This window comes from Abramis brama (genome assembly GCF_963993115.1).
Source record: "Abramis brama genome assembly, chromosome: 7".
Taxonomy (NCBI): domain Eukaryota; kingdom Metazoa; phylum Chordata; class Actinopteri; order Cypriniformes; family Leuciscidae; genus Abramis; species Abramis brama.
The window spans coordinates 17,286,347-17,313,007 of NC_139969.1; the positions used below are offsets into that span (position 1 = coordinate 17,286,347).

At 37.6% G+C, this 26,661-nt stretch overlaps 1 protein-coding gene across 1 annotated transcript in view; it reads left to right on the forward strand.

Annotated features, from left to right (window-relative positions):
• The window catches only part of b4galt2 (UDP-Gal:betaGlcNAc beta 1,4- galactosyltransferase, polypeptide 2), a 104,073-nt gene that overhangs the window by 49,086 nt on the left and 28,326 nt on the right, over positions 1–26,661 (forward strand). Inside the window, exon 3 of the mRNA XM_084120765.1 lies at positions 4,676–4,911. Within this exon, the coding sequence (XP_083976891.1) occupies positions 4,676–4,911 (236 nt within the window). The remainder of the gene's footprint in view (positions 1–4,675; positions 4,912–26,661) is intronic.

The window sequence follows — 26,661 nt, forward strand, 5'->3', positions numbered from 1 at the left end:
ATCACATTCATCTCGTTTGGAGATTCCTCATCTACATTCATTAATAAAATCTGTTCTCAAGATGTATAGGCGGTGATAGGAAACCAGTGTTTGCAATCCTTGTCATAGCCATATCTGGGGTAGAGGATGCAACATGTGATGCTTGTGACAATCTGATGTCTCGAGTGCCTTTGTGTCTCGCTATGTGTGCCATCGATTAGTGTGTTGATCGGCTTGTTTCTCTACACTCAGTATGGCTTGTCGAGGAGCACTAGATTCATGGGACTCACCGGCTGTATGCTGGGGACGTCCATGACGAAGCTCTGTTGTGTGTGCCGTCTGGTTTGGTAGTCCCGTAAGTAACTTTGTTTCAAGAACTGCAATCCTTGTCGGCGCTGATGGCCTCGTGGTCAGCGCGCCGACATGCAGCGCCGTTGCGCTCGGGCGGCCCAAGTTCGAGTCCTGGCTCGTGGACCTTTCCCGATCCCATCCTCCGTCTCTCTCTCACCTCGCTTCCTGTCCACTCTATACTGTCATGTCCCAATAAAAGGCAAACATCACCAAAAAAACAATATACAAAAAAAGAACTGCAATCCTTTGTAAAAGTCTGTGGCAGTATGTGCAGCAAGTATATTCTAGAAGAGGCATTTTCTTTCTTATCCTTTTGGATGTAGGCAGCTGTGTTTTCCCTTCTATGTAAGCTGATGGCAGTGGGAGGCTGGTCGGATAGGAAAACCGCTTTTTTGTAGTTATTTTCTAAGTTTCTCGTTTTTAACGTTGATGCCAAGCTATGTCGATTTAGCACTGTGCTGATATGCTGAAGTTAAAATTAGGAGATAAAATATAAAAGCGATAGAGAAAAGCACAGAGCAGTAAGCAAGAGCATCCGAACAGTAGCTAAGCAGGAAGCAGGAACTATTACAGTTTATTATATTACATTATATTAGGGGTGTAATGTACAGAGAAGTCACGGTTCGGTACATATATTGGTTTTGGGGTCACGGTTCAATACGAGTTCGGTACAATAGGAAAAAGCAAGAAATCCCCAATGCTAGGTTTCTTTTCATTTATTTTGAACAGACATAGTGCAAATTACAGTTTGTTCCACCTAGTGGCATTTAGTCCCCCCTGAAGTAGTTTGGACTGTTGTTTGTCTTTATTTATTGTATAGCTTCTTATACTTTATACTTATACTTTATAGTTGATATTGATCATTAAAATCATTAAAAAGAAGAGACAGGGTTGTGTCATTTGCACATATTGCCTGAACCACAACCTCCGCTTCGGAGCAGTATTCGAGGCTAAGCATATCCCATCATGCATTATGTCCGGCACAAATGCCACGAAATCGCGAGATGTCAAGGAAAACGTTCCACTGTAAGTTAAATTAATTAGATATTTCATATAATTTGGTAGTAAAACATAGTGTTGCACATTTGCGCATACAGGGCGCATTTGAAGTCGCTTTTTAATCGGGACAGCCTTCGTCACGCCGCAGTGATGCAATCGGCCTTCGAATGCGGCCTTCGAAGGGTGCAGCCTCCGAATTGGGACGCAGCTCTTGTTTTGGGTTGGTGCATAGATCATCTGTTCTTCTTCTGCTCTTTTTCAATTTTGTGGTGGATAGCAAACAGCGTTGCATTAGTGCGCGTGCGCCCAGTTATGGATTGGAGTGTGGATCACTGTATGTACCGAACCGTGACGTCCGTACTATGCCGGTTCGGGATGAAAACATGTACCCTGACGTATATTGAGCATTTATATATATATATATATATATATATATATATATATATATATATATATATATATAATATGTGTGTGTATTAATATTTTATCTTGTATATTCTACTAATTATACATTTATATTATATATATAAATATAACAAAACATATTTTGCATTATTTCTGCAATAGTGCTAATAACAGTAAGTAACCTAACCCTCCTGGAAATAACATAGTAGCCAGTCAGTGAGATTGAAAGTGGTGTATTACTGCTCTGTTCATTGTAGTATTCATCAGACAATCTTTGGATGTATTGACTGACGCTAAGATTAGGCTGCACACTAAACGTTATGACGAGGCAGCGGAAGAACCGGAGGCAATTGTTTACTTCCTCCAATCTTATCAATGGCCTCAGTCATTTGCAATCAGAGTGGAGGGAACACTGTACGTGAGAGCAGCCAGCCACTATTGCAGGTGTTCAGATTGCAAGGTATTCATCTCTCTAGACCACTTTCTCTCCATTGCCTTCCACGCTACCACTTGACCGCTTGCCTTACTCATATAACGCCGTTAATTAGAAGTAGCTGGATCCAATGAGCCTTTGTAGAGATCACTTCAAAGGGACCTTTGGAGAGATAGGGGGGATGGCACACGGTGACGGCACGCTCTGGATTTATTGAAAGAAGGAGCTTGTAATTAGGTTGGTGGATGCTGCGTCTCAAAAGAAGTGGACACAACAACCCTTTTTTTCTTACATTCTATCTCTCTGTGTCCATGAGGACCGGCCAATTATAGCTTATTTATGGAAACAATCTGACTGAGCACAGGATGAGGATAGTACAACACACACCGATGGGTAATGTCATTATAAACATCTGAATATGAAATTGTCACGGTCAACAAAGCTGATTGAATGATGCTAAAGATAAAAAGACTGATCTTGCATTCAGAAGGTCTTCTAAGGACAAGTACCTTTATCTCCGGTCTCAATTACATCCACAACCCTGCAGGCCTGCTGCTGCTGCTTATTTTGATGATGTGGCTGATAGGGTAACGAGCACAGGTGCAGCAATAGGCCTCGCATACAATCAACATTAAATGTAACATAACATGTCCAATGCCTCCCAAAATAGATTAGCAGCCTGTGAGATGTTTACACAAAACTGCTGTTCTTCACATCTAAAGTGATGCGATGTTGCTGCTGCCAAGATTAGCTCAATTTCTGTAAGCTCCATTAGGCTTCCAGGTGTCGATGGGTCAGATTTCACAGAGGTGCTTGATGTTTGATCTTTTATAATCACTGTCTGTGACCTACGTCTACTTTAGATTTACACTGTATATAAAAGACATGTTGTTATGCTGTCGAATTTGAAGCACTGAATTTGTGGAAGCAAATTTGCAAAGCGAAATAAAATGGAACGAAATTTGTCTGTTGAATATTATAGGTTGTATTTTTAAACAGTTTGAATATTTTGGAAGTGAAATATGAAAGCTGAATATGGATTATTGAATTTTTAATAATGAAAATGTGTTTGAAATGTTTTAAATTGAAATATTCACAGCTTAAATATTCAACCATGTTGAATTTCATTCCATAAAAATGCAAGCCCTAAAAATACAATGCATTAAATGCAAGCAGGGTTAATGCAATGCATATTTTTTTCAAGTAGTGCAATTCAACAGGCTTTTTTGTTTCAAAAACATTTGGCATTATTTTACTTCCATAGAAATATACGAAAGATTACATTTAACAGTGATATTAAATTTATTATTTTTTACAAATAAGTCTTGTGAGCTCAGTGAACTTAGTGAACATTAGATGACTGCAAAGATAATCTAAATGTCAAAATAAACACTTTACAATAAGTTTTCATTAGTTAGCATGAACTATCAATGAACAATGCTTCTACACCATTTAAAATTCTTAGTTAATGTCAATCTCAACATTTACTAATATGTTTTTAAAATCAAAAGTTGTATCTGTTAACATTAGTTAATGCAATGGAACTAACATTCCGGAATTTTCCTGCTGTTTTCTTATTTCATTAAAATTAGACTTCTACTTTTAGATAATGAACCTAAATTAGCCTAATCGACCAAGCTTCGCTTGTATTTCACAAGTTTTGTACAACTAAAGTGAAACAACAAATTAATGTTTAAACAATTTGTTAATTCATTGCTATGAGCTGATTTAATGATTCAGTTCAGTGTTAAAATTAATTTATTGCTTCTTGCCAAGTCTAATTATTTTGTTAATTAAGCTTTTTTATTTTTGCCCCAGTTATTAGCCAATCAACTCGCAGACCACTTGAAATCCTTCATGGACCACAGTTTAAGAACCATTGCTTTTGCTGATTTACAGATAATGAAAAGGCTTGCTTTATAAAATAAACTCATTCTCCCTTGAAAGGTAGCATGCTCTTGTCTGATCTAGACATGTTTATCTAATATTTTCCTTCATTACCATATTTGATTCAGTTACCGTAGCTGATTTTCTATGCATTAGATTTTTCTAGACAGAATGAATCTTTATGATCAGATGAGAAAACATCATGCTGTTACCTAAAAATGGCCCTCCATACATATTCAGTAGCAGCATAGACTCCTTCTCTAATGAGTGTTGTTGAAGTCCCTGCGGCCAAAATTACGTCAATTCGCCAGCAAAATAGGGATTAGATTGTGGCTAGGTGTAGTCGCAAAATCTTTTAGTGTTAAGACTTGTGCAAAGTCTTTGTATGAACGTGTAATCAAGCCTTACTCTGCTTTATTGATTGGTTGTCTCAACTTAAGATCTGTGGATCAATGAAGAGGAAGAGGGACTCAAAGAAATGTTTGCGCTCCCTCTGCTGGACAGACAGCTAGTGATGATTGTGTTGTAATAATCTAACTTTAATCATTCTCAAAGTCACTCTGCTGTAAAGTAATGCTGTTGAAACTCTCACAAGACCCTCTTTTCTGCTCTGTTCTGCAGTGGGGCGTCTCCTCATTGAATTCAGCTCCCAGATAACCCTCGAGCGGGTACAGAGAGAGAACCCTAATGTGACAGAAGGGGGGAAATACACTCCTCCGGACTGCCGGCCCAAACAAAAGGTGGCCATAATCATCCCATTCAGGCACAGAGACAACCACCTGAAATACTGGCTTCACTATCTGCACCCAGTCCTGCGCAGACAGAAGATTGAATATGGGATCTATATCATCAACCAGGTTAGTGTGTGTGTTTGTGTGTGTGTGTGTGTGTGTGTGTGTGTGTGTGCGTGTGTGTGTGTGTGTGTGTGTGCATGTGTATACAGTGAGGAAAATAAGTATTTGAACACCCTGCTATTTTGCAAGTTCTCCCACTTAGAAATCATGGAGGGGTCTGAAATTGTCATCGTAGGTGCATGTCCACTGTGAGAGACATAATCTAAAAAAAAAAATCCAGAAATCACAATGTATGATTTTTTAACTATTTATTTGTATGATACAGCTGCAAATAAGTATTTGAACACCTGAGAAAATCAATGTTAATATTTGGTACAGTAGCCTTTGTTTGCAATTACAGAGGTCAAACGTTTCCTATAGTTTTTCACCAGGTTTGCACACACTGCAGGAGGGATTTTGGCCCACTCCTCCACACAGATCTTCTCTAGATCAGTCAGGTTTCTGGGCTGTCGCTGAGAAACACGGAGTTTGAGCTCCCTCCAAAGATTCTCTATTGGGTTTAGGTCTGGAGACTGGCTAGGCCACGCCAGAACCTTGATATGCTTCTTACAGAGCCACTCCTTGGTTATCCTGGCTGTGTGCTTCGGGTCATTGTCATGTTGGAAGACCCAGCCTCGACCCATCTTCAATGCTCTAACTGAGGGAAGGAGGTTGTTCCCCAAAATCTCGCAATACATGGCCCCGGTCATCCTCTCCTTAATACAGTGCAGTCGCCCTGTCCCATGTGCAGAAAAACACCCCCAAAGCATGATGCTACCACCCCCATGCTTCACAGTAGGGATGGTGTTCTTGGGATGGTACTCATCATTCTTCTTCCTCCAAACACGTTTAGTGGAATTATGACCAAAAAGTTCTATTTTGGTCTCATCTGACCACATGACTTTCTCCCATGACTCCTCTGGATCATCCAAATGGTCATTGGCAAACTTAAGACGGGCCTTGACATGTGCTGGTTTAAGCAGGGGAACCTTCCGTGCCATGCATGATTTCAAACCATGACGTCTTAGTGTATTACCAACAGTAACCTTGGAAACGGTGGTCCCAGCTCTTTTCAGGTCATTGACCAGCTCCTCCCGTGTAGTTCTGGGCTGATTTCTCACCTTTCTTAGGATCATTGAGACCCCACGAGGTGAGATCTTGCATGGAGCCCCAGTCCGAGGGAGATTGACAGTCATGTTTAGCTTCTTCCATTTTCTAATGATTGCTCCAACAGTGGACCTTTTTTCACCAAGCTGCTTGGCAATTTCCCCGTAGCCCTTTCCAGCCTTGTGGAGGTGTACAATTTTGTCTCTAGTGTCTTTGGACAGCTCTTTGGTCTTGGCCATGTTAGTAGTTGGATTTTTACTGATTGTATGGGGTGGACAGGTGTCTTTATGCAGCTAACGACCTCAAACAGGTGCATCTAATTTAGGATAATAAATGGAGTGGAGGTGGACATTTTAAAGGCAGACTAACAGGTCTTTGAGGGTCAGAATTCTAGCTGATAGACAGGTGTTCAAATACTTATTTGCAGCTGTATCATACAAATAAATAGTTAAAAAAAATCATATATTGTGATTTGTGGATTTTTTTTTTTAGATTATGTCTCTCACAGTGGACATGCACCTACGATGACAATTTCAGACCCCTCCATGATTTCCAAGTGGGAGAACTTGCAAAATAGCAGGGTGTTCAAATACTTATTTTCCTCAATGTATATGTGTGTGTGTGTTTGTGTAGGACACTTGAGCTCTTGATGTAGACCTGAATCCATATGATCTCTGTTGGAGAATCTGTGTTTTCGAACATGATATTTGGTTTCTAGCTGGTCTAAGATGGTTATTAACAATTCTAAGCTAGGCATTAGTTTGTCTAAGCTGGCAATTTAATAATTGACCAACCATCAAGTTTGAAAAAACAACTTTACCAACTTACCAATATACTTCAATATACTCAATATACCGATCTACCTCAAGCATAATTGAATAACGGAGTGTGATGTCATTTCGAACAAAATAAGGCTAAGATGAAGTTTGTTTGGTGTTCGTTTCGGGAGTTTGAAACCACTTCCCAAAGCGAACTTGCCAGAAAAAATTCTGGATAGGAGAACTGGCCCCCTGACTAAGCCTGGTTTCTCCCAAGTTTTTTTTTTTTTTTTTTTTTCATTTCTGTCACCTGATGGTTTGCTTAGTTGGGGACACATACTATTCAGCAATATCAATATATCAATTCCACACTGCGGTCGTTTTTGTTGTGTGTTTATTTTGTTATTGAAAGGAAAGAGTTTACAGTTACCTCTGCTCTGGTATTTCAAACTTCTTTTTTACCTCCAATCAAAGAATGAAAAAGAACTTTGCCATGAGTACACAGTGGCCATTAAGCTGATTGTTGGGTTGTTGATGGTCTAAGACTAACAGCCTAGGCCAGCTAGTGACCAGTTAAAAAACAATAACCATCTGAATTTTCCAGCAGGAATGTCAGAGTTTGTTCATTTGGTTGATGTGAATGCTATTTTCATGTGAACAAACCTCAACGCATACGTAAAAAAGTTATTCTTCATTTAAAGAATGAATGAAGTTCACCTTCTTCTCTGGAGTATCATCTAGCTTCAATGGTAAACAGCTGTTTCTATTAGGTCTACTCACTTTGCTACTCACATTGAAAACCTCTAAACCTCTATAGGGGATGCTGTCAAGGTTAGCTAAAAATTGTAATGGATAACAGGGAGCCAAGAGGCTGTTTTATTGAATGGAAGTCAATGGAGGAGATACTTTAAGGCCAATTCACACTGCACCGTTAGACGCCGACTAACACGGACAAACACCAGATTACAGTACGCCACTTCTCAGGCATTCCACAACCCTAAAACAAGTGCCAACTGACAAAACCCCACAAAGTATCTGTTTCCGTTGGTTGGTGCAGTGAATATTGGCCTTTAGGATGCTAAATAAACTGCTTTTGTGCAGAAACGGCTAATTAAGTAACATATTGACTTGTTTGCTAATCTTCAACAGATTTGCTATCAGATGTCCGTTTTGTTTTTTCTTTTGGAACTCATATATTTGATTATATATTATATGTATATTTGCTTATTTTTCCAGTGATGTAGACATGGCCGTTGATATCTCCTCCAACATCTGGAAAAATACTACAAGAATAAGAGATCTGTGGGGGTAGGGGAAGTTGGTTGGGATTGAACTCTGATTTGGACTAAGCAATTGAACCATTTGTGAAAACAGCTGGAAGCATTGCTTCTCTTCCACCTCCCCCTCTTTCATCAGTCTGTTTTTCTTTGTGTGGAGTGACCCTGGAGGGGCGTCAGAGATCTTCAAGGCCATGAGAAATCATTAGCCTGCTTGCCACATTGTTGTCTGCCTAGGCCTGTTGTTTGGGTTAATGAGTGTGATCAAAAGTTTGCAGCTATCCATCTTCAAAGTTTGCAGAGTAATGATGTGACCTGTCGAGCAGTGAGCGCTGAGAGATCTATCTGTGGAGTAACAAAGAAGGGCAAAGAGTCTGTAATTGATGGAGCATCGGCTGAACACTGGGCTAAGGTTACCTTTCTTAGAGCTATCACCTCACTAAATGCAGGTCAAATATGTGACAGGTTGATTTTTATCGTCACATTATGACTTTTGTTTTTTTATCTCCAAGATTTAAAACCACTGAACAGGGACATAAAACTAGTCTGTTTTTTAGTGCAGTCTTTAGTATCCGTGTGACAGTTGGAGTTGTTTTAAAATGCAAAGCACTTTGGATCTTTCTCAGGGTCAGCCTTACAATTACAGATAACTGCAGACTGAATCGTTTTAGCTAGTCTTGTCAATTGATTACAAATTTTAATCAAATTAATTACAGGAAATGCTGATTAGTTAGTTAAATGAATCACGATTAACAGCATAAATCAGTTTTTGCTGAGAAAAGACCTCAGAGGAAGATAATGTGAAATTAAGTAAATGATGATGAGTATAGCAGACTAGTCAAAAAATGTATGTACAGTAAGTTTATCACTGGCCTACATTTCACAGCAATCCATTTAGCTAATAACTAAGAACTGTTTTCTTTTGTAAGAATTTAAAATGTAATTATTTCTGTCTAGAAATAATGAATAGAAAATTCGACTGTTTTTTGTTTTTACATTATAAATGTCTTTGTCACTTTAAGTCAGTTTAATACATCTTTGCTGAATACAAAAAAGAAACCTTAATTCTCTTTAGCAGTTTCACTGTATATCTTTTTCAGCATCTCCTGACATGAGAGCTATGTTAAGTTAAAAACGTTGACGTAAAGACACGTTGAAAATGTTTTGTTCCATTCCGTTGTGCTCCATCCAACTATTTTTTAAATTAAGAACGCGTCATGTGCGAACATCTTGTTCGTTCTGGTGAGGTTTGACGAGACACATTGCCTGTGGGAGCAGTTGGATTGTGGGTGACTGCAGGCTCGCAAAAACATAAAGGTTGTAATTCAGTTTCTTTGAAGGTAGCTTATTATAGAATTTACTTATCCACACTTTTGATGTTTTCTGTTATATTTGAACTCATTGTAGTCCATCTCATATCACACAAATCTCCTCTTCTGACTCAACACTTGTTAGTAAAAAAACTTATGCTAACATTCATCTGTTTTGTTTACTCAAGCAATGCTGTCAAATTGTGTTGAGTGGGTCTCATCAAAAATGTAAAATGTGTAGCTAGTTATTTGCGCTGTCAGAGCTGAGCAGTGAGGAACGCACACCATATGCACGTACACGCTCAATTGTGACATTATGCACTCTGCATTTTCATGCAAGCAGTATCAGTAAATTTCCATGCTCAGCTCAGTATAACGGAATAGAATAAAAATAAGCAACAGAATAAGGCCAGCGTTTGCTCTTTTCTCAGAACAAGGTGTTTGCTAAATGAGTCCATTTCTGTACGTTGGAGTATCTGGTACATCCAGGGTAACAGTTTACCTACCATTAGAAGACAAAGACAACAGGACCCTTTCAATTTTGAAAGCACTATTATGTTATGTAACAAAAGTTTGTGTCTCTCCAGTTTGTGGGTCAACTGTTTTGATATAAAGTGCAGTTTAGAAATGTTCTTTAATTCACTTTTGATTGAAGGCTGTGTGGATGTGTTGATCGTTATCCATTGTGTTGATAACATGATACATTGAAAAACAGAGTGCAATTATCTTCTATTTTAGTTGAAGAATGTATTTTTTCTGACAATTACTTTATCTCATATATTAGGCATGTTTAATTTACCTACATAAAATGAAAAGAAAATTAAATTAAATATGCAATGTCTGCTGCAGACATTTTCGATTGGTCCAATTCCACAGGCTTTTCTTATCTTGTTGCTAAATTGCTTGTATCCATTGCAATCTTTCTTTAGAATCTTTTATTCAACTGGCTGGAAAATGGAAAATCATTTCTGGATTTTATTTGCTTCATTTTACATGTAAAAAAACACAATGTTTTGGCCTGTTTGTCATTATAAAAATACCTATATCACAGTTTTTTCCCCCATTTTCAGCTTTTCTTTTCTATAAAAGTTTTATTCTCTTTTGGTATTGTATCAAGCATACCAGAGCAGATGACTCTTATGTCATTTCAATCCTGTATGATTTTCTTCTGTGGAACATAAAAAAAGATATTTTGAAACTCAGGGAAGTCAAAACATCATTGGAACCCTTTGACTTTCATTAGCCTATGTGGACAAACAGTTCTGTAAAATATTTTCTTTTGTGTTCCACATAAGAAAGAAAGTCATACAGGTTTAGAACGACATGCGGGTCAGTAAATGATGACAGAATTTTAATTTTGCGCTGAACTATCCCTAAAGGTTGTCGAATTGTACTCTAGATGATGTTTAAAAAAAACAGACCATTTTCTTGCAGTTCATGAAAAATGGTATAAAATCACAACTTTATGAAAATCTGCTTTTATTAAATTCCCCAGGCACTGCATTTTAATGACGATCCTTCTTTTTATCACATTATTATGGAATTGGAAGTGTATAGAAACCTTTATTTCTCTTTTCTTGAGTCAGAGCTTATAAAATACAGTCTCATTATATTGAAGTGAAATATAATGAACATTATTTTAAAAGTGCCTTCGATTGAAATAGATTTCTCCTTTCAAACATTCATGTTCACAAATGATTTGCATTATCACAGGAAAGCTGCCCTGCTGACTCCTTTGTTTAAGCAGCGACAGTCACAGACCAGTGAATCTGATGAGGACGATGCATCATTGCTGTGACCTCTGCTGCTTGATGTTGAACTGAAATAGTTTGACTCTCGCTGGATCTCATCCAGTTAATGCAAAGAAGACAGACACTGAGTTCAGCCAGGTTTTCTCTTAAAGGTTTACACACAAACACACACTGCCTATGCCAAGTCATTCCTCATCAGTATCACCCACTAGAAAACACACTGTATAATGTGAACACAATAGAATGTGACAGGTGCTGAAAAAATAAAAAAACATTTAAGGCAGGTCAATAAGGACTCTCTCGTCTTGCACTCCCTCCCTGTTTGTCTTTTCCTGTTTCACTCTCACACTTTCTGCAGGATGACAGTTGGGAGTACTTCTTGTATCATGCTCACTGGAGTGTTAAATTATTTTAAGTGAGGCCGCTTTACCCAAGATTGGGGGAAGACGTGCAAATTCTTAAGATATTTTGGCTGCCGGATAAATGCTGTCATGTCCCAAGAGTGTTGTAACGTTGGTTTTGGAAAGGTGCACCGGTAATGCTGAAATATTTGTTTTTGTGCATAAAGCAGGTTTTATTCATCCTAAGCATCCTAGAAGATGCATGAAGGCCAACTGAATTTGACTAGTTCAGTTACACTAGACTCGTCCAGTGGTTCTCAGTTGGTGAGTAATAACACACAAAAAACTAAAATGCAATTTTAAATGTAAGTAATTAAAGTCTGTACGTCCTGTCAAATGGTGTTTGCACCTGTCACTTGGTAGAAGCAAGCCAAATATTTTAATCAGGGATATTTTATAGATGATGAATTAAAAAGAAAGTGTTGGTAGTCGAAAAGTTGTGTCTCTGATTCATTGCCTTTGAAGCAGAGCTTCTTCAGTTGCACAATTACATTGCACTTCAGATCACCTCCGGGGAACAATGTTTCATTGTTAGCATAATCCTTACAACTCTTTTGTCTGAACTCTTAGTAATTTTGTGCAATTAAAGATATAATATATCTTAAATTATAGATATTTTGCCTTTTTTGAACATCTGTCGGCTGCGATATTAAAGCTCCTCATGCTATTTTGCTATTCTTATTTTTTGGCTTTTTTCTGGGCCGTTTTCTAACACAATAGGGTTTCCTGTCTTTACATCCACTTCGAAAAGTCTGAAAAGTAGAAAAATTTACTTAAGGATTTACTTAAGATTAAGTAGTCATTCAGACAACCCACAGATTGGTCGATTGACCAATTATAGTTTTAAAAATGTATATACTATAGAAATTCAAAAGTTTGGGTTTGGTAAGATTATTATTATTTTTTTAATGTTTTTGAAAGAAGTGTCTTATGCTCACCAACGTTGCAATAATTTGATTTAAAAATACAGTAAAAAAACACATTTATTATTACATTTTAAAATAACTGTTTTCTAAATGTAATTTATTCCTGTGATGGCAAATTTTCAGCAGCCATTATTCCAGTCTTCAGTAGGGCTGTCACTTTACGTTCGAAAATCGATTGCACGATCAATCGGACCAACCAACCCAAGTTTCGAAAACGAAAATAGGGAATCGATTTTAACGGTCTTTTCTCGGAGTGCGTTCAGCTCGTCACGATACGCCCGCAGCAAACGCGTGTCACACAGCAACTGCAGGCTCTGACAAACGCGCATAACAGCAAATTATACTTCTGCATAATGTGTCTCTTTTTACAACTAAACTGTGAATTCTGCCGGTATGCAGACAGTCTCATGCATACGGATAGAGATTCGGGCTACGCGTCTACAATCGCCTTCGTAGGCGAAATTTGTTTGACATTTCTAATCATAAACACAGCCATGTTGAAGCCTGCAGTAATGTTTTTCATTTATGTTATGGCTTATTGTTTTTCGAGAATGTTGCACTCCTGTTTGTCATTGTGCACGAAACTTCACGCCAATAAATCATCAGGAATATTTGCTGACTTGTGCGCGTCTCAAGCGCCCTCTTTACTTTTGTCCTAATGCCTGTTAGTTGTCCGTGGATTTGCCTATATTCGGCGGTTAAAATGGAAACGTCTTTAGACATGGAAAATCGATTTTACAGTCGATTCAATGAACACTTATGTCTCAAAAATCGAACAGGATTTTTTCACAAAAGTGACAGCCCTAGTCTTCAGTGTCACATGATCATTAAAAATTTTATTCCACAAGGTGGCAATGTCTGATACACAATGATGAAGTGACGTTTCACTCATAGTTACTGCGGGCAGAAAACAAAAGAATAGGAAGTATCATCAGCAAAACTTGAAATGGCTTAGCAGAGCAAGTACTGAACGGCATCAAATATTAATGTCACTTGATGGTGGATCTGGTGAAGAAGCTGTCAGCGATCAAAATACTGATATTGAAGATGTTGAAAATGATAGTTTTGAAAATATGTTTGAGATTGCGAATATAAGCCAGATGCTGAATGTATTGGAAAATTAGCTCGACAAGGACAGTGATGGGTATAAAACATCTGCTCAAACTGAACCCTTCCAAGCTCTAAAAGGTAACAAAATATGCTTTATTTTATTCTTCTGTAATTGTTACTCTAATATCCTGAGAATTTTATAATGTCACGACAGGTAGAGATCCATCCGTGTTAGATATAGATCCGGGTAGCTAAAGCTAAAGACCCGAATATGTAATAATGATTGGCGAAACATTCATGCATTTAAGGGTTAAATAAACAAATGCATATTTAATTGATTATTTCCCACTGTATATTTCATACATGTAGGGCACGACTCGTTATTCAGTCTCAAAATCATTCCCCTTGATCGCAATAAATACTCTTGCCTTCCTATTCTTTCTCAACCTTCAGACATCCTCCAACTCTCTTTCACCACACATGGGGAGCCTCTTGCCGCCTCTTGCTTCACAAGCTGATTGTTGCCATGTCTGGTTATGATAGCGCTGTGCAGGGTAGGACGAGGACTGTGTCTCGCTAGGTGCTGCCAGGGACACAGGCCAATGTTTTCCTGCCTTCCATCATGCACATCGTGTTCACTGGACAACTTCCCAGATGCACAGAACAAGCTAATATTCAGAATGTAAACCTGTACTTACTAATACAACATGATAGGCTTCAGTTCTGCTGCACTTGATACTACAGAGTGCATCGACATGTGTTAGCATAACTCATTTTTATGTTTTTGACTGATGTCCATGTACAAATTACCCTCATTGAGCCCTCAATTACATTTTACTTCATGTTTCTTGTATCTACAAGGAAATGTAAAGTCTGTTTTAATGATAATATTATGCTAATACTTCCTTCATAATGTATGAGATTTTGACATGTATTATGCAAGATCACCAGCCTGTCAGATTTACTTACCAAAGCTTTAGTGTAAAAACATGAAACTTTTAAAAGGAACTGAATGCGTTAACATGTTAAATACCAAAAATTACAAGATTATTCGCAAATTATTGCCATTGAGTTATTAAATATATTGACATTCCTGGTTTCATTTCATCTGTTGCCAGAGGCTGTTTATTTATTGAGTATCGATACCATGGTGCTAAAACCTGGTATTGGTATCGATCCTGTTATCATTCCGAATGTCTGCAGGATTTTGCTCCATGTGGGATATCTGAGATTTTCAAGTTCATATTTCTCAGTTTTGCAGTTAAGGCACAGGATTAAAGGATCCTGCTTTCATCTGAGGGCACTTGGGGATGCAGGATATTTATGATGTGGTACTGCCGTCACTGCTGACCTTTAAGATGCCATGTCATCACAGCTGCCTATCAGCGTGTCATTTCCTGCTCTGTTCTTTTTCTCCACCTGTCTGCCTCTTGCTCACGTGGGGATAAATAAGGAATGAGAGTGAATAACAGCCTTCAGTATTTGTTTGCAGTGGGTGAAAGTCAAACTCAGGCAGATTGGATGTTCAAGCCTCTGTTGAGCCAACAGGGAAACAACCGAACATGTTATTGCATGTCACTCACTTGGCAACAGCAGGATTTCTTCCGGTTGTGTTTGTTGTGTCATTGTTTTTTTGCGCTGTCGGTGGTTCTGGTGTCAGGGTGAGTGCGGTATTATATGCTGTCATTCTAATAAGATTAGATACAGTTCCTAAGATTTCCAGTGAAACGGCTGCCAGCTTTTTAGAGCCATGAGGGCCGAGAGGGGCGCTTGGTGTGTGCTTGAGATAGATGTGTTGTGTCTAATCTTTTGTTGTGATTAGAGTCCAGTTCCCATGGCCACTCCAGATCTCCTACATTCCTACACTGCACTGTCAGCACTATCTGTTAGCTAATGTAGGAGACAGGGAATCTATGATCCAATCATTGGGATCTTGTTCGGATTAAGGTAGTCACAATACCAATATTTCAGTGAACATACAGTACTTTAATTAAAAACCTATAATACGTATTACAAATTTCAAGAAAAACATACATGTAATTGAACCAAAATGACTTTTTTAGTTATCTAACATTAATATGATCATTACATTGATCAAAAGTAGCAGTAAAGCAGTAGCAATTTCAAATAAATGCTGTTCTTTTGAACTTTCTATTCATCAAGAAATCCTGAAAAAAAGTTAAAATATTAAGCAGCTAATTTCAACATTATTAATAATAAGAAATGTTTTTTTGACACCAAATCAGCATACTATAGGAAATTATTTTTGAAGGATCATGTGACACTGAAGACTGGAGTAAGGACTGATCCCATCCATCCATCCAATTCAGCTTTGCCATCACAGGAATGAATTACATTTTAAAATATATTAGAATAGAAAAGAGTCATTTTAAAACTTAAGCTCCAGTAAGACACCTGTGTGAGTTATCCAAGCTTGTCAGCTCAACAAAACTATACTGTATATATTAAAATAGAAAACAGTTGTTTTAAATTGTAATAACATTTTGCAATATTACTATGTATTTTTAATCAATTAAATCCAACCAAAAAATCTTACTTTTGAACAGTAGTGTGTACAAGCATACTAGAATTACTAAAGCAGTGAGTGTTTTTATTTATTTAATTAATTATTCATTTATTAATTTTCCTGTCAGTATTATTGTTTGATTAATATTAATGGCATACGGTAATAGAGAGTGGCAGTGGCAGGTCTATTCGGCCGTATTTACACTGTAAGGCCCAATGCATAAATCTGATTTTGTTTTATTTTTGCTCCGCCTGTTTATGTTCACTTAAGAAAAACCCACTTTGTTTACATAATATGCATTTGTATGCCTTTGCTTGCAGCTGCATTGCCATGAGCGTTCCTCACAGTCCTCATGCTTGCACGTGTGAGTATTTGAAAGCAGCTGCATACAGTATCAGCCATATCGATCGGATATAATAACTTAAATTCTTACTTTATATTTTTTGTTTACATTTTATTTTAGCATCACTTGGAAGTAAGCAACAGTGCTTTTGACATCCCTAATAGGTATCAAAGCTAGCTCACTCCCTTGACATCATTTTTTAACAAAGGCAGATGAAATCTTCCCTTTTCTAGGAAGAATATCAAACAGACAAGTCTACTTTCGTTTAATAGCCAATTAAAATGTGTCTACTCTTCTCTAATATTTCTTCTTCAAAGATCAGAATACCAATTTGACACTCTTTTTCTACCTGCTTTTTCCAATCAGTAGTGCTTCAGGACTGTCTGCTACCAGATTTTTAGAAAATCTACATATTTAACTGTCCATAATTTAAATGTCGATCCTGGTTTCCCTTTACTTACTTTAGAATTGAAATTGAATTGAAAGAGAATCTAATCTGGGTATATAAAACCTACTTTATATGGTATATTTTTGATTGTAAAATTCACTACTGTTACCTTTGTGTCAAGGAGGCATATGGAATAACATAGAGGGAGAGCATTTTAATTCCTTTTTTTTTTCTCCTCTTAGAAGATCTCAGACCTATTAAGGTTTATCTCTGTTCTGCTGGTCAAAGAGTCTCACTTGGGATTGTAGGCAGACATGTATCCGCATAGACATAATTATTATTTTTATTTTCATTGTGTGAAACCCACCTGAAAAGCAGGTGTGACCTTCACCCACTGAAGCTACTGTAAGCAGGATAGAGTCAGGGCAGCACACTGTATATATATACACAGCATATAGTATATATATATATATATACCCTATACACTGCAGAGTTTAAAAATAGTAGTTGTAATAATAATAATAATAGGTTAATAACAGGATAATAACAAGGTTACAAGCTATCACTCAGTTGGGGCTAGCTAGTTTCGTATAGTTTGGGGCCAAATGTTGGTTTAAAGTTATTGATAATTTCCCATAAATTAAAGAAAAATATTAGTTTTAAACAAGGATACATGAATGGGTACAAGAATGCAGTCGGCATGACAATTTGTGTAAAAATTTAGAAAATGAGATTATTTATGTGTGTTCACATTCAAGAAAGCAGTGGAGCACAGCGTGTGCAATGCATCAAAAAGACAAGGCTACATGTATACAGGGGACTGGTTTTCCTCAGCCCTCACTATAAAGCAGCAGAATAAGCTGTTGATGTCTCTTTGCTTGGCCTTGCCAGATTGAGCTCTATTAGATCTATTGCCTAATACTGCTGAGACTGTAATGGCATACTTTCAGATAAAAAATTAATAACGGTCTCAGCTGAAACTTTTTCCCTTTCTGTCTCAGTTTTATGTTTCATCTGTCTCTCTCAGCGTAGCGGTTGACCTTGCTGGGGAGGCATCTGCCACAACATGAAAACAACCCCTACTGAGACTGATCTGAGAACTGTAATGTTCACCCGAGAGCTGAAGTCTGCCAGCTCTGCTTAATCAAGATTATGTGTTCAGCAGTCCTCGTGTTGTGCACTCTCAGGGTCAGTATTGGTAATCAGTGCTGTCGTTTTAGGCTGTTGCCCAGATATAATGGACCAGTATGTTGGGAGGGAATGATGGGTCCTATTGGTGGCGATGTAATTGTGCTACTGTCTGCTTCTCCCGGTGACCTTCATTCATATTCATATCTATCTATCTGTCTGTCTGTCTGTCTGTCTGTCTGTCTGTCTGTCTGTCTATCTATCTATCTATCTATCTATCTAGGAAGCAAGCAAGCAAGCAAGCCAATTAATAGTAAAATTCCATCAAATTGACATGATTAATCATTACATATTGTAATTGAACAATCCCTAATCAATTATTCAATTAAAATATAAATTTGACTATTAATTGAAATGCGTAAATCTTAAAAAAAAAAAAAACATTTGTTTGAGTGTATATTTTATACATTTAATGTATATTATGTGTACATTTGTTCCCACTTTCTTTGTTGATTTGATTAACTTTTAATATAATATAATATAATATAATATAATATATAATATTTAAAAAAACTATTTACATGTTTCTGTGTGTCTCTCAAAGATGATGCAGATGCGGAACAAATGTGTTGGGAAGCCTCTAACCCTTGATTCTTGCTTGATTCTGGCCTTTTTAAATTTTTCTTCCTGATACATTCATGGATGTTTTTTCCCTTGATTTGGCTATTTATAAGAGCACTCATTCTTTCACTTTATTTTTGTGGTGATGAAGCATGTTATTGGAGTAAACAATAGGCCTTGGGATTCATCCTAATGGGTATTCATATTACCCTGATACCCTGATTGAATCCTTGGTTTCTTCATTTTTAAATAGGACAAAAATAGCCTAATTTGCACGACACCGACATATTCCATTTAAACTCAGTGAAAAGTGGACATTTATTTTCTATCTGTTCTTCCTAACCTATATTTGTCATATTAATGTAATTGAGTGGCTGCAGTTGTTCTGTGCTGTGTTTTCGTCTCTGAGGGATAAGCGTTATGCGGCGGCCAGCTGTGTGTCGGTGCATGCTGATGTCGTCTGAGCTTTGTGTCTGATGTGGGCGCTGCTTAATGGCTTTCGTAATATTCCTTCAACCTTCAGTTATTCACATAGTCTGCAGTGCAAATATTTCATCCATTATGGCACCTCCGTTCAAAATCTAGAAGTGAGACAAAAACAGGACTTTTGAAGGTTGTTAAGAGTGGATCCTCTCAAAGCTTGCAGGGGATCGGGGGATATAAACATCCAGGTGGAAAAGATTTTAATGATGTAATGTTTCATTCTTTTTCTGCAACAGAGTTCGTGTTTGGGGTTTTGCACCAGGCACCAGGTCAATGTAATCAATCACTTTAAATCTCGATGGTATGCATTTTATTTTTATTGAATTTTACCACTAGCCGTTCCCCACCCATCGTTGTCAGTATTGGACAACATTTGAAGAAAGTACTGGAGATGCTGCGAGCAGCTCTCTGCACGTCCAGCATCTAAAATGTGTTGCTTTCAGCCTAAACCTATACAAGCTTGAGTTTCTCTGGAGATACAATTTGAAGTTTTCACTCGTCTGCTTTCACTTGTGGTTCTTTTCAAGGAGATTTCTCAGACTCAGTTCAGTTCTGCCTCTCATACAAAAGGAAATAAACAAACAAACAAGCACATCACAGCTGTTTTGATGTGCAGTGCTTATTCTTAAATTTCACAGTCTCTCTTTTTTTATACACTTTTGCTGGTGTTCAGTACTGTATTTATTCACAGACATGCAGTTTTGCATAGCCGGATTTTTGATTAAACTACAACAGGTTTAGACCACATTGCACCATATTCTGGCCATCAACCATTATATGAAGTTGATCTTTGACAAATCCAGTAAGTATTTCTCCAATAAGACATCTGTGAGTTAGCCATTCAGATTAGAAAGTATTTCCATTTTTTAGCAATATGCATTAGACGTTCTGTGCGATGACTATGCCATCTCAGACTGAGACTAAAGGACAGACTGGCCTCCACTAATGGTGCGGCTTCTCACTCCCTGGCACCTTGACCCCTGCTTCAGCGGTACACCCACCTGCTCATGCGTTTAGCCAGGGCCATGGTGTGAGTGTCAGCATAATCCACCTGCCACACTTGCAATCTTGGTGAGACAGCACTCCTCAACCCTGACCATGTAATAGGCTGTCTTTCAGAGTGGAAAAGTCCCATGGGCACTACACTAAAAGCACAGAGAGAGAGAGAGAGAGAGATGGCATATCACAGTGTTGGTCACGAACACACGAGGCTCTTTGCCTCTGGACCTTGTGTGGCAGGCCTAATCCATCATTTAAGATGAGAGGCCCTTATTTTACTCTCCCGTCTCACCATCCTCACTATACTGCCGGTTACTATTTACCTTTTAACATGTTAACCTTGAATCGCCGGCACACATCAGGTATTTATAACACCTATAAAAAACACCTATTTTGACTGTAATACTATAGCTATGCGAGGAAGCCCTCAAAAAGTTTCTATCCTTGACTACTGGGAAATTGTGGTCAAGTGCACATATTCTCATAAAATGTTTAGTTCTAGGTCTTCATTAATAATAGATTTAGGCCGATACCAAGCTGGCTGTGACAAAGCGAGAAGCGGAATTATAAACAACTGAGTGTTTCTCTTATTTTCTTTGAAAAATAGTAAGATATTCCACATCCAATTGAGAATATCAAGGCACATATCCAGCTAATCGTCATGCACATCACCGACATGTACCCAGAGGAGGACTGCAAAATGCTGGCTGAATTGCAAGTGTTCTGAAGGACAAACAGCAAAATGATCAAGCGTCTTTTTTGGTAATTGGCTCATTTTAGTGGGCAAGGGCTCCTAAGTGAAAGTAATGATGTTTTCCCCATATTTAAAGTGAAGTGCTATGCTGGATGTGAGGTAGGGAGTCATGCCATCTGTTTATCAAATTGCCAGTGTAATGCACCGTTTTTAAGACTAATGGGATTTGTAATTAAAGTTAAACGCATAGGCAACACAAATCAAGAAAGCTCATCCTAAAGCACACTCACGTTTAAATGCACAATTTTATTAGCAGCTGCAGACTAAAGACCATCAGAAAAATGAAGGTCTAATTCTTTAATTGCTTGCCCTCCCCGTCTGGGGCTCTTTTAGGCAGGAACTGTTTTGACAGCAGTTTACGAGGGTGAGTGCTATGCTCCACGGAGCCGACAGATGAGGAAAAAATGTGCTTCTGTAAACTAGGCCCGCTGCTCTGGTAATGCATGATATATTTGTAGGACTTTTTATTGTTGATGTGATATTTTCCACATTTAATACACAGCATCCTTGAAAAAGAAAATATTCATATTTTACGATGCACTAGTCAACAAGCTGCTTTACCGTGTTTCTGTGTTTAAATGGTACATTAAGTTTATAGCTTAGTAAAAACCAACAGACAGGCAAAAACAATGCTTCAGTAGGTGCTTGTTCGTTTTCTTTTCCCCACAAACCGCATATGTCCTCAGATGCATTTAATTTGTCTGTCCTTCATGGGTTCATACTTTTTTAAAGGGATAGTTCACCATTCTGTCATCATTTAATCGCCCTCATGTCTTTCAAAACCTGTGATTTTCTTTCTTCTGTGAAAAACAAAAGGAGTTGTTTAATTTATCGCAGAATGTTCAAGCAGCTCTTTTTCATAGAGTGACGGTGACTGTCCAGCAAGATTTTTAATGAATAACGTGAACAGATGTTAGTTACTGTAGATGTTTCTCCATATAGCCTGCTAGCCAAAATTAATGTAAATGTAATTGATTTTTTTTTTTTTTTTCACATGTCCTTAAGTCCTGTTCTTCATTTCTGTATTGCCAGCAAGATACCAAGGCAGAAAGACATTGTCTCCCTGAAGCCTGACCTTTTAAGTAGTGAGAAATTGAGGTCAGGCCACGGATCCAGTCCAATTATGGCCCAACCTTAGTTAGATTAGCTGCAAAAGTCCTACACTGTATTCATGGGTTTCAGTCTGGTCGAATTTGATCTGGTTTTAGAGTGGAACAAATCAACATATAGTTCATCTGAAATCAATTATGGATAACCTGCGAAATGAAAACTGATAACCTTCACTGATTGGCTGCTGAATGCAGAAGTATATGAGTATTTCAGTTGTGAAGGATGAGCATTTCAGAGTGAAATCTATGTGTGTGTATGTATGGGATTTATATTTTTAAAGTTTGGAGTCTGTTTAAGTTTTTTAATGTTTTTGAAAGAAGCTTACCATGACTGCATTTATTTGATCAGAAATAAATCAGATTTTTTTCAATTTTAATATATTTTAAAATGCAATTTATTCCTGTTATAGCAAAGCTGAATTTTCAGCATCATTACTCCAGTCTTTAGTGTCGCATGATCCTTCAGAAATCATTCTAATATTCTGATTTGGTGCTCAAGAAACACTTATTATTATAATAAATGTTGACAACTTTTTTTTGATAGTATTGTTTTCTTTAAATAGAAAGTTCAAAGGAACAGCATTTATTTGAATTTCTATATGTACACACATTTATATATTGTCTTGTTAGAATTTTGTAGTAGTTTCCCTTAAATGCTAGTAAAAATCTCAAATGTTCAAAACGTTTTTATTTATGCTGAAACTATTTCAGTGTGATTTCCATTCACATCAGAATTCACTATTCTATTTAGGATCAAATGATTTACTTTAAAGTAGATTCAGGTCAGGCATCCAGACAGAATCCTGCTATTTATTACTATGTGAAACAAAGTTGCTGATGCAGATGTGTTTAACGATTCAAGACAGCGATTCTGAATCATTAATCAAATGGTTCCTCTCCTTTCTGAGGCCCACGGAGGCATGGGGCAGATGTTTAGGGAGATAATAAGAAGGGTTCAGAATTCGATTGGTTGTGCTTCAGCTGTGCCTCGTGGAGTTGCATGCTTATGCACACTGACAGAATTTTGATTTGGCACAGCGCCGCAGCCATTATTTCGCAGCTAGATTTCAAAAGAGTACATATGTGTTCCCTGTCTCGTTCATGACATTCATATTTTTCACGATTCCTTTGGAGTGGTTGGGGTATCGTCTCCCCAGAACTCCAAACAATTTACAGTTTGTCTAAATTGGAGTGTGGTTACAAATAATGATTATTCACTTAAAGATTCACTCTTGTCACACTTTACAGAAGGCACATGTGGCACTTCAGTACTGTTGCATCTTCAATCCAGCACAGCACACTAACAAGGAGAATTCTAAAGGCTGTTCAAGTCGCTCGTTTCCATGTAGAATGAACGAGGACTGAAGCTTTCAAGCTTCAAAAAGGACTCAAAGCACCATAAAAGTATCATTAAAGTAGACACATGCTATATCCCAAGTGATACAGTAGCGTTGTGTGGGAATTGTTAACTGGATTATTGCATCAGTGTGTTGAACTCCAGAACAGGATCAGTGTGATTCATTAAGGAATCATTTGTTTTGTAAATTGGACCAACTTGAAAGAATGATTTGTTCATGAATCTGACATCTCATGAATGTGCCAAATATTTTCAGTGAATAAAATTTAAAAAAGAAAATCTGCCACACAAAGTTGCTGTAATGGCATTGTACCACTTTTATGATATTTTAATGGTGTTTATGTGTTCTTTTTGGAGCTTAAAAGCTTACGTTCCCATTTATTGTCAATGCAAAAACAGCATGGAGAACAGTAGTTCAAATGTTCTCTTTTTGTACTCTGCAGAAGAAAGAACATCATACGCGTTTGAAAAAAAAAAAAAACGTGAGGGCGAGTAAATAGTGACAGAATGTTCATTTTTGGTGAAATATCCCTTTAAATAGACCAACAATAGTACCTCTATAGGGATCAAGTGTCTCTCTCTTATGCACGCACACAAACATAAACAACCCATTTAGTATGCTCACAATTGTGGCTACTGGCTACATACACTTTGTTTATTGGATTTGCGATGGTGGATCAAGGGCTAGCTTTCTGTTACACGTTATGAAGAACAACATAACCCATCAGGGGCCTCCCTCAGGAGGGAAACGCTTGGAGCTCGGCCAGCGAGGCATATAGTGAGAGGATCATATGCTAGCTGGCATGCATACAGTAGACTGGTCAGATTGTGTGCAGTGTTAACACGTCTCCATTCAGCCAGCGCTGCTGATGCGGAGGTGGTTTGCAGTCTCTTAGAATAGAGACTAATACTGGTGTCAGGCTGGTCAATCCACTGCAATCATTGTTTTTCGCTGATGTTTGATTTGGATTGTTAGCATTGAGAGTTTCTCTCCAAATATCAGTGCAGTGCTTTTGTAATGTGAGCGCTGAGAGCGTTTCGGCTTGACCTGCTGTTAGTCTGTAATACGATTTGGTGGTGTCAGTGAGCTCATGAAAACAGTTGAGCCCCACAGAGGGTCTAAATGGCCGACTGTATGGAAGGTAGTAGGAAGTCAGTTTGCACGATGGCTTAGGACAATACTTGAAGATTAAGATTAAGACATAGGCTGGGTGAACAGCATGTCCTGAGCATCGACTAAGGCAGACTTTCTCTGCCTTGACATCGCCTCTTAAGGGTACTGGGGTCCACAGACTTTCCTTCCTCTCTTAATGTACAGACATTTCAAGTGGCTGAAACCTGCACAAATCTCACAGGGATAAATAAAAAATTGGGAAAGTGTCACATTAAAATACCAACTTGGTTATTTTTCACAAGTAGTATTTTAATATGTGCACGTTTATGAGTAGAACTTTTTTTTTTTTTAAAGTAGGCTTCATCCCTCCTGAAGGTTCAGGAAGAGTATGTCAATTACAGTGCAAATATATGAAGAGTTCAGATGCAAAAGCCTCTAAGTGTCATCTGAAATTTTCTTCTAAAATGATCATTTTTATCAAGCTCGTATATTTAAGTTCAGTAATTTCACTTAAATGACAATGAAAATGACCTATTAATTGTCATTTAAGTGAAATTACTGAACTTAAATATACGAGCTTGATAAAAAAATATCATTTTAGAAGAAAATTTCAGATGGAACTTAGAGGCTTTTGCATCTGAACTCTTCATATATTTGCACTGTAATTGACATGTATTCATATATAAACTGCCACTTGCCTCATTCTTCACTCTTTAGTTTGTGTCCTAGGTGTATTATTTGCAATTAGCAAATGTATTTTTAAAATATTTGTATATTTATAGGCCTATATATATATCCTTTAAAGGGTATTTCAAGATTTACTGCATATTGCATATTACTGTGTGAACTTGTGAAACTGCTAACAGTGCTTTATAGTGTGTTAGGGTTATTTATTTTCTGTGAAGAACTCTGAAAGTATGAATAAGTCTTTATTGGACTATATATAAATTTCATATAAAAAATAAATAAATATATATATATATTTCCCAGCACAATTAAGGAATCTTACAGAGGAATTAGAGATAAATTTAATGAAGTTACATAATAAGGACCTTTACATTCCATTGCCAGACATTGGCTATGAATATAACCCAGCTGTTAATATGTTTGACATTTTCACAGTTCACATTGTGCAGTTAAATTAGGTCTGTGAAATTCCCCTTCCCCCAACATCTGAACACTTGCCTGTCAAAGAAGAGCGTTGATGTAACACCCACCTGTCTCCCAGTATTATATTGTAGCACATTTATTTCATAAGCCTGATTTATGAAGCCTCTTCATGCTGCACAACTTATCTGAATTCCATACCGGTTGACAACTGAGTATATATTAATCACCTGCTGATGTGCAGGGTCTCTTTTATCCTACAAGCCCCAATAGCCACACAGATTAACGAAAATGAGGCCAGCGACGTTATTACATTACATTAGCATGCATCTCATGCTCACCCACATCTTGACTTAACTTCAGTCCTCCTTCATAAAATCTAGCTAGTCTATGTATATTTATCCCCCTTAGTCAAACGGAAATTTCTGTAACTTTCCAGCAAGTTAAACGATTGCGTCTGACATGGAAATTACAGATTTTACTAAAAGCTGTTTAATTCTCATGTTATGACCATGAACAGTAATTCCTCCAAATTATCATTGTTTTTCTAGTGCCCTTCTCAAGGAACAATGAAAATCTGTCCTATTAACAAGAAAAGGTGTGTTGTAAACTTTTCGATGGAGGATTTCGAGAAATAGAGGCAGACTTTGGAGACTTCCTTTGCAAGTGTTATGCCAGTTCTTGCCTCGTGATACTGATACTGTTACTGTCATGCTTTGTAATTTATCATTTACTTTACAGTCCACAAAAACACAGAAGGGAACGAAATTAAGACTGGACATGCATCTTGTCCCTTGTTAGCACAGAATGATTAATAGTTCCCCATTGTGCTTTGTGATTTCTTGCATGAGATCCCTGTGGTGGCAGTGTTGCTCAGAATAAACAATAAAAAGAAGAGAGAAACATGGCATGCATCCTAAGCTACTGGACTAATACCAACACATCAAAATCAAATTAGCAAGGCCTTTGAACTGGGTATATAGAGAAACATAGAGCCCTTTTCTTGAAGAGGAAGAGTTCTCTTCTGCCCGCAAGTGTTACTGAAGACTGCAGTAACTCACTTTGACAGGGGGACTTGCAGCAACTCTCTATGGTTTATTAGCTGACAGCAGGTGTTCTGATAGCTTTAATGTAAGCTGATTGCTAGGAACACAGTGTATGATTCATTCAGTAGCACCCAGAAAGAGGTTGAGATCTTCTATACTGCTTGTTTGACCAGATCTGGCCCCAACCCGCTGAAGGCAATGGAGGGTGTGTGTATATT